Below are 16,102 nucleotides of genomic sequence, written 5' to 3'. Positions count from 1 at the left end.
GATGTCCCTCAGTGATGAACAGAATCATCACTGTACCTATTTCAGGAACTGCATCTCTTGCTTTTCCATTCTCCTTCAGTGCTGTATAGATCCAGCCAAAGCCTCAGCATTATTTTAAGCCCTTTACCCTGCACACAGATCACTGTCCACAGGTTAACATGCAGGTCTCTGTGAAGATCAGAGGGTCCACCAACACTGACTAAATTCTAGAACCAGGTATTCCAATATTTATTGCTTTAGGCCAACCCTACCTTGTAGAATTACAGAACCAGTTGCTTAGCAGTTTCTTAAACAACAGACATCTAGAAACATAGAAAATATTAATGCTGGAAAAAAAAAGGCAACCAAGACAGCATTTGTGATTATGGAATCTTAATAATAATCATAATTTATGGGTGTAATCAGTGAAAACTTAAATTGCTAGCCTGGACATACTCAGTTTTCAACCTATGGAAGAAACTCCTGCAAGACTTTTATACCAACCCAACCAAAAACTGAGGAGGTCAGGCACCAAAATTGATGTAATATCGGCAGCACAGAGTTCAGAATATTCTTTGCAGATCACAGCGAATCCTGGGGTGAGACATGCAATGTTACAGGCACCCACCCTAGTTTAAAACTAAGTATGGGCACACAGCACCTTTTGCAACTGCCCAGGGATAGCAGCTAGCAATACACAAAAAAGTGCAACTCTAACAGTGCTTTATTTATTCTGTGAGAGTTTCAAAGTGTTTAGGGGTTTAAGAATTTTTTTTAAAGTCTGGAAATAAATAATAACAAAAAACAGCAACAAAACCCAAACAAAAACCCAAATAAATGAAAAGCCAAAAGCAAAAGAAAGAAACAGCAAACCAACACAAAAAAAAACCCCAACCACAAAAACTCCAAAACAAAAGAACAACAACCACAAAAAACAAACAAGACAAACCAAAACAAATCAACATAAATCATAGATATGTGCTTTAGTTACTATGTTCAAATCCAAGTTCAAACCTTCTCAAATTCTGGTGGTGTTGCACTTTGGAATATGGTTCAGCTTAAAGACCCAGAAGTGAGGCCTGGTGGAGCAGAGCAGAGACCTGCAGCCACAGTGTGAGAGGAATTGTAACCTGTGAACACCAAGCAGTGGGCAGGATGAAACATTTGGGGTTGAACCTAAAAATGAAGATTATGCCCACAGCCTTGTATATGGTTTTCTTGTAAAAGCAGGTCAGCACAGTAGTTTCCAAATGCGTATCTTCCGAAAAGGAGCTCTTGCAACAGCAATGACACTGACAATTCTGCTGACATAGAAGAGCTTTCTATTCCACCACCATCCCCACCCCTCTTTACAACAAGATGTTTAACTCTGTTGGCAATCAAGGGCCTCTCTGTATCTGTTTGCAGTAGGTTATCTATTGATTTTAACTGCTTAAAGTTTAACAGAGCTTTAGTAAATTTCATATTGATCTATTAAACTTAATCATGATAGGTCTTATGGATTCTGTTAAAACATATAGTGGCCAGGTGTTCCAGTCAATACCTATACACTGTTTTCAATTAACTCACTTCAAGGGGAAAAATAAGCCTATGGAACATATCACTGGTTATTTATTTTGCTAGTCCCTGTCTTGACTGCTTATGCAACTGACCAAATCAATTTTTAAAACAATGTAACACAGATGCAAACTGTCACTGAAATTCAGGAGAAGTGTTCTAGTATTAACTGCTACAGTTGCACTAAACATACAAAGCAATGAAAACACCAATAATCTGTTTTAGTTCATTCTCAGATTCATTTTCACATAAGATTATGGTGCACACTTTTATTTGCACTGTGGACCCTTCATAAAAAGAGTTCTAAGCTTACCAAGAGGACCAAAAGGAATTAAAAGACGATGTTACACAGTGCAGAACAGCTCTGCCAACACCAGGAAAGAGAAGATTTTCTCAGTGTGTAAAATGTCAGCATGGCATGAGGGAAAAGAATCTTAATTTTTAAAGACTCAATGCCAAATGTTTTTTGTTTGTTTTTTGTTTGTTTTTTTTTTTTTTTTTTTTGTTTGGTTTTGGGTTTTTTGGGGTTTTTTTGATACCACATTTCTTTGCTAGTTTATATAGATGTGTTTTACAAAGATGTGAAAAAACATCCTTTTCTCTCATTCAGGACCACACTATTATTGTCAAAGATCTTTTTTGGGGTTTATTTCAGCCAGTGAAACTGTGGCCTGCCAGTTTCACATCAAGCTTATCACAGCTGGTACAAATCATTCCTGTCCATCACAGCTGCGGTATGCTTCTGTCACCCTCTGAAATTTAGAGAGAATGCTTTAATCATTTTACTGGCTTCTGCTGGTGTTCTGACAGTACAGAACTCAAAAAAAAAAAAAAGGAAAAGTTCTAAAACTAGGTCAGATGTATTGTTGGCATAATAAATCAGTTTGTTTAAAACCTGTTTTTATTCTACTTTGCAGTTTTGGAAAGTGGTAATGGTACATACTTCAAAATTCATGATTTAAGAAGAAACTCCTTATTTTTCTTATTTTCTTCTTCCAGATTATAAATGTTTTGAGTTCCATGATGCAAATTGCCATAGGCTGCTTCATAATTGGATACCTCTTCTATTCAGAAGCATTACTTGGACAATTGTAGTGAAGAAAATCTAACATAATCCTAACCTAGATTTTAAAATAGCTAGTTTCCAGAAGAGTATTGTATTCACAGGTGAAGTGGGAAATGTATTTAATTTAGCTTAGATTTTCTGTATTTGCAATTTATTTAAAACACAGTTTATCTCTTGGAGTTTTGAGAATGACCCTTTTAACCACATGAGTAAAACAAATGCAATTTTAAAACGACAACTCATTTTGCAAGGGAGAGAGATGTCAATTTGGTTTATAAGCCTTGAGGCAAACCTTACCGCTGTTAAACACAGAAAGAGTACTTGTTTAAGTTACATGAAAAAGTCTGTGTTGCCAGCACAAGGAATAAACTCCTGGAGCATCCATTTCTTCAGTAAGTCAAGGTAAGAAGGAAGTACAGAAGCTGACAGGCAACCCTCTAAAACAGTGCTTTGGCAGAGATTTCTCCCCTCCTCCCCATTTTGTTTAGTTTGTTTTTTAAGAGATGAATTCCTAGGTTTTGATTGCAAATGCATCAGACATATGTTCCAGTAAATCCATTTTGTTTAATTTCTGTAGTAAGAAAATGGACAAAACAAGAGCTAGAGGTTCTATTTCTGTAAAGGTACTATTAGGCATTAAATTCCTGGGTTTTGTGCACATCTTATAGTATCTGTTCCACAGCTGGCTTTATCAGGTGTTGTGTGATATTTGTATATCCATTTAATCAGGAGTTAAAGTGAACAAAATTATACAAGTTTCATCCCTCCATGTTTCCTGTAGAGAGAAGCTGACCATATCACACAGATCAGAAAGCCATAAAGTCAAACTGATAGGACAGCCATCATCATTCAAAACTCTTGTCTATCAGGTTTTTTGACTTTTTTTTCTGGAAGTGAAAACCCTCTTATTACCTTCTAAGGAGTTCAGAAAAGTATAGGGTTATCTGTAACTTGGACACCACCCTCAAAATGACCTAAAAATGTGAAAATTGCTTGCCTGCAAAAGACTAAAGTTTTCCATGGAAGATCTAGGAAGCTATAAAATATCTCTGCATAATTTCCTGTTAATGTAGTGCACCTATGATTAATACAGAATGACCTCCTGATTTCATGGTAATGGTTCTTTTAGTTTGATTTTCATGATTTTATAAGTAAAACAATATTTTTTTCAGAGTGTATGAAAAGAGGTTTTAAATTAGCATTCCTAAATGAACAAACAAGCAGTAGGGAAATAAAAGGGACAGGTAAATTCTTAGAGAGGAAGAAAAACCACAATAGAGTTGAACAATATGGGGAAAAGGACATTCTTCTTTATTTTGTAGGTTTCAACTCCAAAAGAAGAAAAATATATCTAAATTTTTAAAACCCCTATGGGTGGCAGATATGAAGGACGTGAATTGGCCATTGTGGAAAGAGTCTTGAATATTAAAACCATCTCAGACTCTTTACGTCTTTTTCAAACACAACTTCCAAAGCTCTTGAAACTTGTGGGTTGTTGTGTTTTTTTAAAGAAAACCTACCAAACCAGTAGCCCCTCATGATAAACCTATCAAGATCACAGAAGTTCCTGCAGGAAATACAGGACAGGCTAAAGAAGTTTCTGAGGAAAGGGTCCAGAGAAATTTTAATGAATGATTCCTTTGATGAAAATCTAGTTCCAAAAATCTTTTTAGACAAAGGTAGTCACAGGGCCACAATAAATACATGAGATAAAGAATGTGTAACTGAGATTCTAACTGAGGCTGAGATTCTAACTCATAAGGGAAACCATACTGCAGGCACAAGAAAAATCACTGTCAGTAGCAGAAAGGGGCATTTAAAGACTCATTGATAAGCTGTTGAAAATAAATTATTCCATTACCAGGCTTTCTTTTTCCACCTACTCTTTTCATGGCTAGATAACTTGTGAATAAATATCAACAGACGTGTGTTTCTTGATTTTTAAAAAAGTGACAATTAGCTTATGCCCTATTTTCTATCCCCTTTCACCTATTCTGATCTCATCATAAAAAATATCACATGCTCTTTTTAATGGCACAACCAATTCCAGGAATCAAAACTCTCTGCTCAGAACTGAGACAAGATCAGGCATATTTTCTCTTACAGTTTAAGTTTTAAAGGGTTTTAAAGACATCCAGATGGAAGATCAGGAATATAAATTAGATGATCTTTGGCCTATTTCAGAAAACAGTGACTCAGTCTATCATAGAGCAACTCTCCAGATTATTTATTGGGATGCCTGTCTCCTAACAAAAACATCAGCAAGCTTCTAGAATTGCATTAGGTCCAGCTGAAAAGAAGTTGTAAGTTGTCCTGAGTGAGAAGGCAGTTGAATTCTGCTCTATGTTTAGCAACAATGAGGCACAAATACATAAAAACCCCTCGTGTCTGTCTTCCTAAAAGGGAATAAAATACTTTGGCCACTCGTTATGTAGATTACAACCTTTTTTAAGGAGACATTACTTACAGCAAATGCAGTTGATGTGCATTAACTTAGGTGGCTCCTGCTGAGTTCCTTCTGAAGGACGGTGCCACCTCTCCCAAAGAAGACATGCCAGCCTTCTTGTGCACCAAGCTCGAGAAGCTGAGCTGCCTTTCAAGCTCTCTGGCAGCTAGGCAGCCCCCACCAGCACAGCAGGTCCCACCAGCCTGGCAAGTCTGGAGCAGGAACTAGGGGCATGGAACAGGAGCTCTGTGGCTATACACCCACCAGGGCTGCATCCCCTGCCTGGAAAGGCTGAGCCCACGGGAGCCTCACTACAAGGTACAATCCACCCCTGCAGCCTGGCACCACCAATGATACCATCCCAAGGTCTCCATCACATGCTCACTCTACTCAAAATATGCTATGAAACTCTTGAAATACTGGGTTTTGTGTCAAATACGCACATTGAATATTCAACAATAAATAAAGAAATCCTTAATCTCCAGAACACAGAAACCTTTCATCTTCATTATAAGCAGCCACTTAAATATCAAAACTCATTCCCTAATAAACCAGGTGAAGATGATTCGGGGGTGGTTTTTTTTGTTTGTTTGTTTGGGTTTTTTTAAACAGTATAAAAATCTACAAGAGAAAACAGACAAGCAGAAATATCACCAGCAAATCCCTGACATGCTGAGAGAAACTACTGGAACTATGAGTAGCTCATAATGTGCCACCCAAATAAACTGAGTCATCCTCTCTCTAGACACTGTTATCTACTTCAGCCTGCATGATTTGACCTTGGAGTTCATAAAAGTACATTGGAAAAGAAAAAATATCAGTCTATAAACCCAAGAGAAAATTTCTGAAAGCTTTGAAGAGAAAATGCCTTTTACTCTCTGGAGAAGAAATAGAATAGTTGGTCTGAGTCTCATGTTTGCACACAACTGCTACCACACTAAGTTTTCACCTTACTTATAGATGTACATCTACAGGCATGCAGCATGTTTTACCAGCAAACAACTATATGTCCCTTATACTGCAGCTCTGAACTACTACTGAACTCTGACACAGCATTAGGTACAAAGGTGGTTGAACACCAAAAGGGTGGGAAGAGTGCTGGAGGAGGAACAAGGCTGAGCACATGATGTACAACACCACAACTAATATTCAAACCATTCATTTGCAATCTAAAAATGCTTCCTCCATCACCAAATATTTACTCTTCATTTAAACTTGCAAAATGGTTAAGTCTTTGCATAACTTTTAACAGCTTGTCCTTAAAAATCTCTGCAGCTGTAATACGCAGCCACCTGATTAGGCAAATCCACATTCATTCTCCTTCACCACAAATCTTAACATCACCTGTCTTGCTCCTGCTCTTCCTAACTTCATTCAAAAGGTCAAGAGAATTCAGTGGAAGGGGGCCTATACATCTTTGGGGCATTGACATTTTGTGATTCTCTTCTGTCCTTACAGGATTTATTATCCATTCTGCTGTAGCTGGCTGTTACTACACAAACCTGAAGCACCATGAGCTGTATGACTCAGGGTTTCAAGCCTATATAAAGCAAAATCTAGACAGAAACTTGTTTTCTATAATGGCAAGAAAGGACACTAGGACAGCATCATAAAGCATTCAGGATTCATATGGCCTTTTACTTTAACTTGATACAGGCCAGACTTCTTTTTCAGAAAGACAAATAGAGATAAACCTCAGGGCTAGGAAGACTCTGCACTAATGAGCTAAAAGTTCACATCAGTTTAAATGAAAGCATAACCCAGATGGTTTTACATTAGCTTTTTCTTTTTCTTTTTTTTTTTTTGTAAACAGGCTTTCAATGCACAGAGGTAACATTTTAAAAGATATCTGAAAATCTGTGAATAATTTATGCAAAAACTATTAAACTGTTCCTCTGTTGGTGTGCTTCTAAGTTTTAACATGTATTTAAATGGTTGCATCACATTTTTATCTATTTATTTTGCTTCAATGAGAGCACATTTCTCTCTATTTCTCTCTTAGAAAGTTTACCTGAAACTCAGAAGTGTGACAGCAATATAGAGCACAGATCACATAGACCAAGCAGAATCAGAAAACTTGAAGTCATGCATAAAGACACTATTATCCTTTTCCTGTAACTCCATTGAAGTCAGGAAATAATTAACAAGAATAAAATATTTGGGAGGAGAATTTTTACCTTCTGAAGGAGGACAGAATTCCAGCAGCAAACCAAATGTTATGCAGATAGGTAGCTGGTGTGCTAAGGAAAAGCAGAGCAGCAATTTCATCCAAATAACACAACATTCAAAACTTAATGGCAGATGCACAGAACTGGAAAGGTAAAGGAGAACACCATCAGCATTTATAATGCTCTTGCAGGCATCTGCATTTTATAAAAGCTCAGAGGATGGTCAGGTGTGATCTATCAACAAGGCTGTCTGTAGTTAAATCCCATTAAGCAACTTCAGAAATTGCTGTTGGTCCTGTTCATTAACTGCTGCATGCACTTTTTAAGTGTTTATGAGTTTTCTATTTATTGGAATGTCACTGTTCTTGGATATTCTAATTTCTTAAGTCTCAAAGAACCTAATACTTAATCCTGTGCTAAACAGAGTTTGTGGCTCATATTAAGACAAAAGCTTAAGATAGGCTACTTGTGAGGATTATTGATAAGAACCTTTTGGTAGAAGGCTGGGGCTTGGGTTATCCTCCTAAAGTGCAGGTATGATTCAGTTCTCCTTAACACATATTAAATAGGTGAGGGTTTCTGATCTGATCTTGAGCTTCTGCAATGATTGCTACTATGCAGTCTTTCCTGAAAGTTTATTCTTTGTCAATTTTGCTTTGTACTGGGAAGTTTTCCCTAATATCAAAGTTACATTTTTCCTCTCTGCTTGAAGCTTTGGTTTTTTATCTTCCTCTCTAAATTAATCAACCATGACTGTAGCATGCTTAATGTAGAAATTATATTTTGATTAACTAATTTCCTGACCTGACATGCCCAACTCTGATTTTTTCCTTATACAATCTTATTTTACTATTTACTGTTACTTTACTATCTCTAAACTGTTTTCAATTTGTCTGTCTTTCAAAAAAGACACCCACAATCAAGTGAGGAAGTCTGTGGGAGCAGTGAGTTCTTACTCATAAAAGTGACAGTGTAAGGTAATAATACCACTCTTGCTTTCTTATTATGCTGACAAAGAATTCAAGTGTTGTTTTGATCCATTATAATCCTCACTGTTCAAACATCTTGTCACTATATCTTATGGCTGATTGAAAGTCAGAAGGTATCAAATGTACACTGCAGGTAGAGCTGTCAGAGCAACTGGTAGTTAGGATTTGATTCTAGAGAGAGCACACAGTCTCTGTCTTTTAAGTTTCTTATTTTTAAGAAAAAATAAGGCAGCTCTTCAAGAACCATGAAGGTGTGGGAGGCCTGCTAGCTATGAAGAAGGAAGTAGGAAAGAAATAAAGTTTAATTAAATCCAAGCCAGGTAAAAAATGCAAATTTAATTTGGGACATAAGATGAAAATTATATGGGCTCTTCCCCAGAACTTCCATCCAAATATGCCAATATCCCATCTCACTCGTGTTGTATTTACATATATAAATAAGATTGTTCCTCTGGAGTTCAGAGTTCATGTATTTGTAAAATAAACCTCAAACATGGCATGGGAGACATCTGTGTTTACTGTCTCTTAATTTCTATAGTTTGGGCTCTCATATTATTGGTATTAAATCACAGTCCTGTAAACTCAACCAGCTTCTGTGGTTTCCAACTAAGGAAATTAAATTTTTGTGGAATAAATTGGGATGTTTCTTATATCCACAGAGATTCCGTTGTCTTCAATTTATGTTCTCAGTGACACTGAGCAAAATTTATAGCTGCAGATAAGTCTGTGAGTCTTGTTGATACGCAGTGTAGCCCAGCCCAAGCAGACTATTATAGGAATAGAGTAATTTTTAATTTTGCTAGTGCATGTAGCTGATAGACACTGAAATGCAAAGATCTGCACTCAAATCAAGGGAAGAGAGAGTACTTTAGGCATCTATTTTTCCAAATAAAAAAAAAAGATTTCATTTCACTTTCATTTTACTTTGATCTTACAGGTTGCATTTAAGTCATTCCCAAAACATGTTAAACTCCATCTTGGTGTGTATTCTTTCTGCATTTCTGCATTCATTCATTTCCTCATTCTGTTCTCCCACTTGGTATTTCAGTAAGATGCTGCTGAAATTGAGGGGCTGTGGATTTTTCTCTCAGTGTTTTCTCTTTTCACTTCAGTGTTGTTTAAACAGAGAGGTATGTGTGCCTACTGCTGTTTCAAGACATCCTGTATCTTATTCCAGATGATGCTAAACAAAACCAGAGTTCATTTTCTGTCATCTTTGCACTCTCTAAGCTGCAACAGTGGATATCAGAGCATCTGGGCACTCTGCTTGCTGCTTGGGTGTGAAGAGTCACACCTCGGACCTTACGGCTATCCACCACATATGTTTAGGCAATAGTTTCCCAATAATGTTTCCTGCAGGTAAAGTCACAGTAACAGACTGTCAGTGCCTGAAGATCCACCACCTCGTACAGCCTGAGTTACCTGGGTCAGCAAGAAGAGGATTAGTAAAAGCAGCTCTTTTTAAAGTTTAAATTAAAGTTTATTGGAAATAATCTTTCCATAAAATTTCTGAAAGCCTCAGCACATGAGGGAGAGATTGAGACCTATGCTTTTATATCTGCTCCTTGTATAGGATCATTTGTCATGACCTATTATCATGTCATAGATAATGCACTACAGGGAAATATTTTCTCCTATGGTGCTTTACTATGGCTAAGGACTTCACTCTAACCAACAAATCCCTGTTGAGCTTCTCTGACAACTTTTATACATAATGCCAATGTTTTACTGATATTTACTAGACATGTTCAGATTAGAAACAGATTTTTAGGGACCATACTTAGCATCCCATTTCACCTTATCAGTCATCATCAAACATCACAGCTTGTGCCATTATAATTGAGACAACTGTTTTTGTTTGCCTTCATTTTTTTTTAAGGACTCCCTTTCCCCAGATAGCTCTGTCTGAGAGTACTGTGCCAGGGCAATTGATGCCCAATTTGGGCTGCACTGTTGCTCTGAGGTCAGCACAGCAGTGGGGCACTGAAGGCAGTTTTCAGAAATGACAGAGACCATGACTGAGCTGGAAGTCACAGGGTTTTGTGAGAAAGTTTCCACCTGAGAACATTCAAACTGTAATTACTGACAATGCATCTTGGAATAGTTGAAAAATTCTCAGTGGCTTTTGGAAGAGACATGGATTTCCATGACTTTTTTAGAAATTTTGGAAACAGGGTTACAGCAGGTTATTGCATGTCCCTATGGTTTCCATGGTCTTGAGGAGAGAATTTAGGAGTTATAAAAGGGGAAAGTTATTCCAAAAATCCCACTTAGAAATTCTTTTCGGAAACAACTCAGTCTCTGATTTGTAAGGTTAGGAGTTGAGCATGCCTATGCTGTTCTCAGAGAAAATCTTTTCGCTGCTCCAGCAGGCTAAAGATTGTGCCATAAATAAAAAATAGTGTTGAAACATGAATGATATGGGCACTATTGATAAAGGGGTCCTTGGAACTCTTATGAAAACTTACTGCAGGTCTTTAATTCTATAACTATCCTTTACACTCTCCTGTTTAATGTATTGTCATGTACAAATAATAGATTCTTTATAGACTATTGGAGTAATCACAATAATTTAGAAGAAAACATGGTGTGAGGACTGTAAGGTAGTGAGGGTGAGTCATTTACTACACATTTCCCTCCCCACATGGATATAGAAATATATGCTCTGCACTGGAGTGCTTGGCATGTACAATTATGCTGTTTGCTCAAGTACACTCAGTATTGCAGTTGCAACTGTTAAGCCATTTTTCTCTTGGTGGTTCCTTCAGTACATTTACCTTTCTCTAAAAACTGTGTGTATTGTCAGGCTTGCAGCTGCAGACTCTTTCCCTCCTTGAAATAGTCTAGTCAAAATTTCTTAAGATATCTTTAAGGACTGGGCCCCCATTTTGAGAAATGAGGAGAACTGCATATCTCGCTTTCTTAAGCATACTTGAAAATCCCATTCTTCCCTCATGCAAGGTCAGGACTAAAAAGGTAAAAAACATATACTTTCAGGCCTTCATCTTGCAAGAATTTCTTTATACAGGTGAATTAAATATATGCAGAAGCACTTTCAGTATATGTATTTAAGTGCAGATTTTATTGTAAAAAGACCTTTATATGTGCAGGGAAATGCCATTTTAAAGGAATATTTTAACATACTGGTGTGCCTGGCTTTCCCAGAAATTTAGCAATAGAAAAAGTCAAACTTTTTAGCTCCAGTATAGCTTTGGATTAGCAAGCAGGTCCTGGACACACATTGTGTTTTATATACTGTGAACAGTTTCCTCTTATTAATCCAGCATGCAAGGCTTTCATTTCCTACCAAGGCCCATTTTTTTTATTTCTCGCAGATTTTAAAATCTGTTGTGTTGGCATTTCACTTCTTGGAGACCACTGGTGTCATTTTCTCCAAATTGTTAGCGTAAACAGTCTGTAACTTGAGTAAGCCAAATGTGGGTGTATTAATCTTCCTAGTGCCAGCTAAGCAAGCCTGGCAAGGCACAGTTTAATTCTGGTATCAGAAGGGCAGTAAATAATAATCACTTTTCCCTCCCTTTTTAGTGCTGAAAGACCCAGATACTTGTAAGTATATTTGGCTCTTGTAAGTTGAAAGATGAATAGAAGATGAAGGAAATTCTTTTTATAATCTTATACAGGAGCAAGGATGAGCAAATTAGGATAGGAAAAGAACAGCATGAAATATTTTAAATAGTGGTCAAAAAGTAGACTGGCATATACAGACAGCTGGCATCATCAGTGTTGGTTAAAAGCTAACTCCACCACATCAAATAAAGCAAAACATGACTTCATCAGTGTTCTGCAAGATTAATAAGTTAAAATCTGGCTACTGTTAGACATCATTCAAGATATCTGCCACTCTCCTTGGTGAGAAGGCTGTCACACAAGCCACTACATCAGCTTCAGCATATGGTTGCCTTGCGAAATATCCTCCTGTACAGTGGCCATGGGGTAGTCCAGGTCAGCTTCCTGCGGGACGCTTAAGCCTGGCTTTCAGGACAGAGGGTGTAATTCAAGCCTCAGAGCTTCCCCCGCGCTAGCAGAAGGTGTGGTGACAGATTTCCCACTCCTCGAGTTGAATGTCAAGAGTTGTTACTTCCACAGCAATGTTCCCCTTCCCCCGCAGCCCGCAGATAGAGCTCACTGGGTTTCTGGATCAGGTTAGATGGCACAGAGATACAGGAGAGCAGGAGGCAGGGGCATGCCAAGGGAGGGATCCAAACTGTCCTGGCAGCACTGTGCTTCAAACAAGGAAAATATGGAGAGCCTCAGACTGACACTAATGCTGTTTTTGCAAGGACATTGCTGGTGCTTCAGGAGTGTACATGGGCAACATGCTACCCCCAAAACATTTGAAATCTCCAGGGAGATTATCAGCACTCTGGAGCCAATTTCATGCCTTCTCCTAGGAGGGCAAATATCTCTCCTTGTATTTGTTACCAGGAAGCAAAGAGATCCCATCACATGCCCATTCCAGCAAAGCTCACATGTAACCTGAATCCCCATGGAATTACTAAGTCAAGCACTGTCTTTATGGATTTTATGCTCATATTCCACATTGTGTTTAAATGCTTTGCTGGGAGGGGGCCAGTGCTCTGTGCAATCTGAGCATGGGTTACCAGGAAAAGAAAAGCCTAACCAAACACCAGCTTTAGCCCCATAAAAATGTCATGGATCAATTCACCTACAGGCTTCAGTGTGACCTCAAATAAATCAACTAAATCTTTTGAGTTCCAAGTACTCATAATTACTGTTGATGTGAACAGTGACATGGGTTGCTTAGTATCCTATACCATCCCCAAACTTTCAGTATTACATCTATGGAAGAGGTCTGCAGACACACAGGGCCCTTGGTTTCTGTAATATGTTTTCCTCGACAGGAGATAATAAAATTCCTTGGGAAAATAAGGTTGAGTAATCTGTCCCAGAAGCTTTACACATAATAATTTACTGCTGTGCTGTCAGGTTTCTCTAGCACGCACAGCATTCCACACCATGGAAGAGTACTCATGTACTCTGTCAGAGCTCTGGTGTTGGCATATGAGGTCAACAACAGAAAGGCTCTGAAATAATTGTTCTGCTTTGTTTGCTTTTTGGTGAGAGGGTGGATCCTCCCTGATCTGCAGTGGCCATTCTCTTCCTAGCAAAACAAAATCTAGCTCCTTCCTTCTGGGCACGGATAGCCAGCTCAAACCTACTGCTCCCTGAATGCCATAGCTGATGCTTTTCTATGGCCAACAGAAAAGCAAAGAGTGGAAAGACTGCTGCTGAACCCTAGAAAAAGCATTTCTGGCTTTGAGCAGATAGGCAAACGCACACTCTTTCAAATTTTACTTTAAAATTTAACTGTAGCTACAGAGATGTTTGTGCTTAAAAGAAAGCATTGCCTTTTCCCGCTTGAAATCAATATTTACCATTGCATTTTCTCTGACATTCCTGAAGTGAATGCAAATAATCATATATACACAAGCAAGAATGATCTGTCAATCACTACTTTTTCTGGAAGTGAACAAGGCCAGAATATGGGACAAGAGCCAGTAGGAAAAATAATACTCCAGGAAGCTTTAATGCTTACTGTAACCACAGCCTGAAGCATCAGCAGTTCAGATATCAATAATTTACAGGAATAGATAATGACAATAGCTTGATTCAACTTTTCATATGCCCCACAGGAAACAAATCAACACAGGTAACTGGAGATACACTGCAGTGAGTTCTGAAATGCCAGATTTTGTAAATTTGGGTCTAGTACTGTTTCTGAGGCTAATAACAGATGTGAGGGGTGGGCTCAAATCTGTTGATGTGAGGCAGAGTCTTGCCATTTATTTCAACAGGCTTTTCAGTGAGGCCCTTTGTGACATTTCTCAAGAGGCTGAAAGTACCCGAACCAAATCATCAGCTTAGTCTCCACTTTGTCCTTTTGCAAAACTCAGATACCTGTGGGATGTCAGGCAGCAAACGTTAAACCCACAAAAGACATACTTGTCCCACTGAAATAAATGGGCATTTCATCGTTGGTTCTGAGACTAATTTCCTATGTTGATGACATACACAGGATAACACAGGAACAAGAGGAGCAGGATCACAGGTGATCTTTAAGGAAAGTCTATACCCACTCTTCTTAAGTGGAGAGTGAAACCTACGTTAAAACTGACAAATTCTGCCATTGAGACAGAAGTACATCAGCAGAAGGCTAATGTAATTGCATTTTTCTACAATGGCAATGCATTTTTAAATATCTTCAATTCATTCTCTTTTAAATAAAATACAGTGAAATAATAGAACAAGAACAAAATTCTATCAAATTATAATGAAACCAGCTACTTTAATCTGCAGGTGACAGAACCAATACCACCCTCATGCTTTATTGAAATGTGTTATAGATGGCCTCAATTTCTTTATTCCCTCCACTTCAGGACAGTTCACTATTTAAGACAAAGAAGTAACAGCATGGTTCATGTTGGATTGATACTGGACAAAGTCATTAGAACAAGACAGAAGATGAATAATAAACACTTTATTTTATGTTGTTGTTTTCCAGGTCTGACATAGGCGTTGCTTTGTACTAATTTAATATCTATGGTCTCATCATTCTGAAATAAAGTGATTTCTAAGTCCCAGGTATGTTCTATTGATTTGTGTGACACCTTGCTTAGGACTCAAGTAAATGCCAACCCTATATATTGAAATGCCAAGGGATTCAAATTAGTCATGAGATGGTTCTTGAAGTCATGAGAATGTAAATCAACTAAAACTGGGGGAGTTAAAACATATTTAAGTGGGGATTTATATGTACTTGTGTGACTGCTGGTGCTTTATGTAACACCAGCAATATCATGAACCCAGGCAACATCATGAAGCACCTTAAGTTAGTAAGACAAGGCTTGTTGCGAATCCCTATCTAAATAAACAGGCTCTGCCTGTTTGGGGGCTTTGAGCTAGATCTTAAGATTTTTCTGTCCAAAACTAATACGTCTTCTGGTTCATAGTTAAGATACATTCACATGTTTATCAAAAAAAAAAAAAGGTATCTACTGGGAAAAAATCAGATAAAACCTCAATTTCACTTACTTTTATTTCTGGGCTGAAACCATTACCACTGTGGCACTGCCACAAGGACATAGCCAATGGAAGTGGAGGAGGGGATAAGGCATCCCTGACAACCTGAGTCAGGTTATTCCCAACCTGTGCCCCAGTGGTATGAAGGGGACCAATATCATTCCGTGTCCATGTGTTGCTAGGGACTTAAGTTGGGGTGGACAAGGAAACAGAAACAGTGGGAGTGACTACACACAATTCTTTCTACTTATGCAGCACAGCCTTCCCAAAAGTGGCTGTTATCCCACCAGGTTCCTGGCTCATGATGGTCACACGTTAGGGGTTAGGTTTGTTCGTTCTTCCTCTAAAGAATTTTTTCCCCATAAGTTACCAAGGAGACCAAGTGTTGGATACTTGAGAGTACTTAACCGAAACAAAGAGGTGGACAAAGTTTGAAGGGGTTGATAATGCAGGTAAAGGGCAGAGCTTGAGGCAGCTGTGGGCTGTTCTTTTTTCGGTGTTCAGGGAAAGAGAACGGCTGGGCTGTTGCTGGCTGGAAGAGTTTCACTGTGGCCAAAGGGATCCAGTCCTGGGAAATCTACTATCACCAGTTCGGCCTGAATCCTGAGCCTTCTCTGCCACCTGCGGGAGCTGGGCCAGCTCTGCCTTGCCTTTGGCTTCTTCGGCACTGCTCCTCTTGCTACAGAGTGACCCTGCACCCCCTGCGCTGCCGGGACATCCTGCCCCTGCCTGCCAGGACACCCTGCCATCCCAGCTACCAGCCCAGGACTTTCCACTGTTTCAGCTTGGTGCTCTGAGGATCCTGCAGGGGCACCAAGACCAAACTGCCCTGGGT

At 38.6% G+C, this 16,102-nt stretch overlaps 1 protein-coding gene across 1 annotated transcript in view; it reads right to left on the bottom strand.

Moving 5' to 3' along the window:
- The window catches only part of MOCOS (molybdenum cofactor sulfurase), a 257,223-nt gene extending 249,847 nt beyond the window's left edge, over nt 1-7,376 (bottom strand). The window contains exon 1 of the mRNA XM_066185278.1: nt 7,226-7,376. Coding sequence (XP_066041375.1) covers nt 7,226-7,332 — 107 coding nt within the window. The 5' untranslated portion in view covers nt 7,333-7,376. The remainder of the gene's footprint in view (nt 1-7,225) is intronic.
- Between the last annotated feature and the right edge of the window lie 8,726 nt (nt 7,377-16,102).

This window comes from Chamaea fasciata, unplaced genomic scaffold (genome assembly GCF_029207755.1).
Source record: "Chamaea fasciata isolate MVZ Bird 193981 ecotype frontalis unplaced genomic scaffold, bChaFas1.0.hap1 SCAF_1, whole genome shotgun sequence".
Classification (NCBI taxonomy): Eukaryota; Metazoa; Chordata; class Aves; order Passeriformes; family Sylviidae; genus Chamaea; species Chamaea fasciata.
The sequence above is the reverse complement of the archived record's forward strand: the minus strand, read 5'-3'. Positions and strand labels throughout refer to the sequence as shown.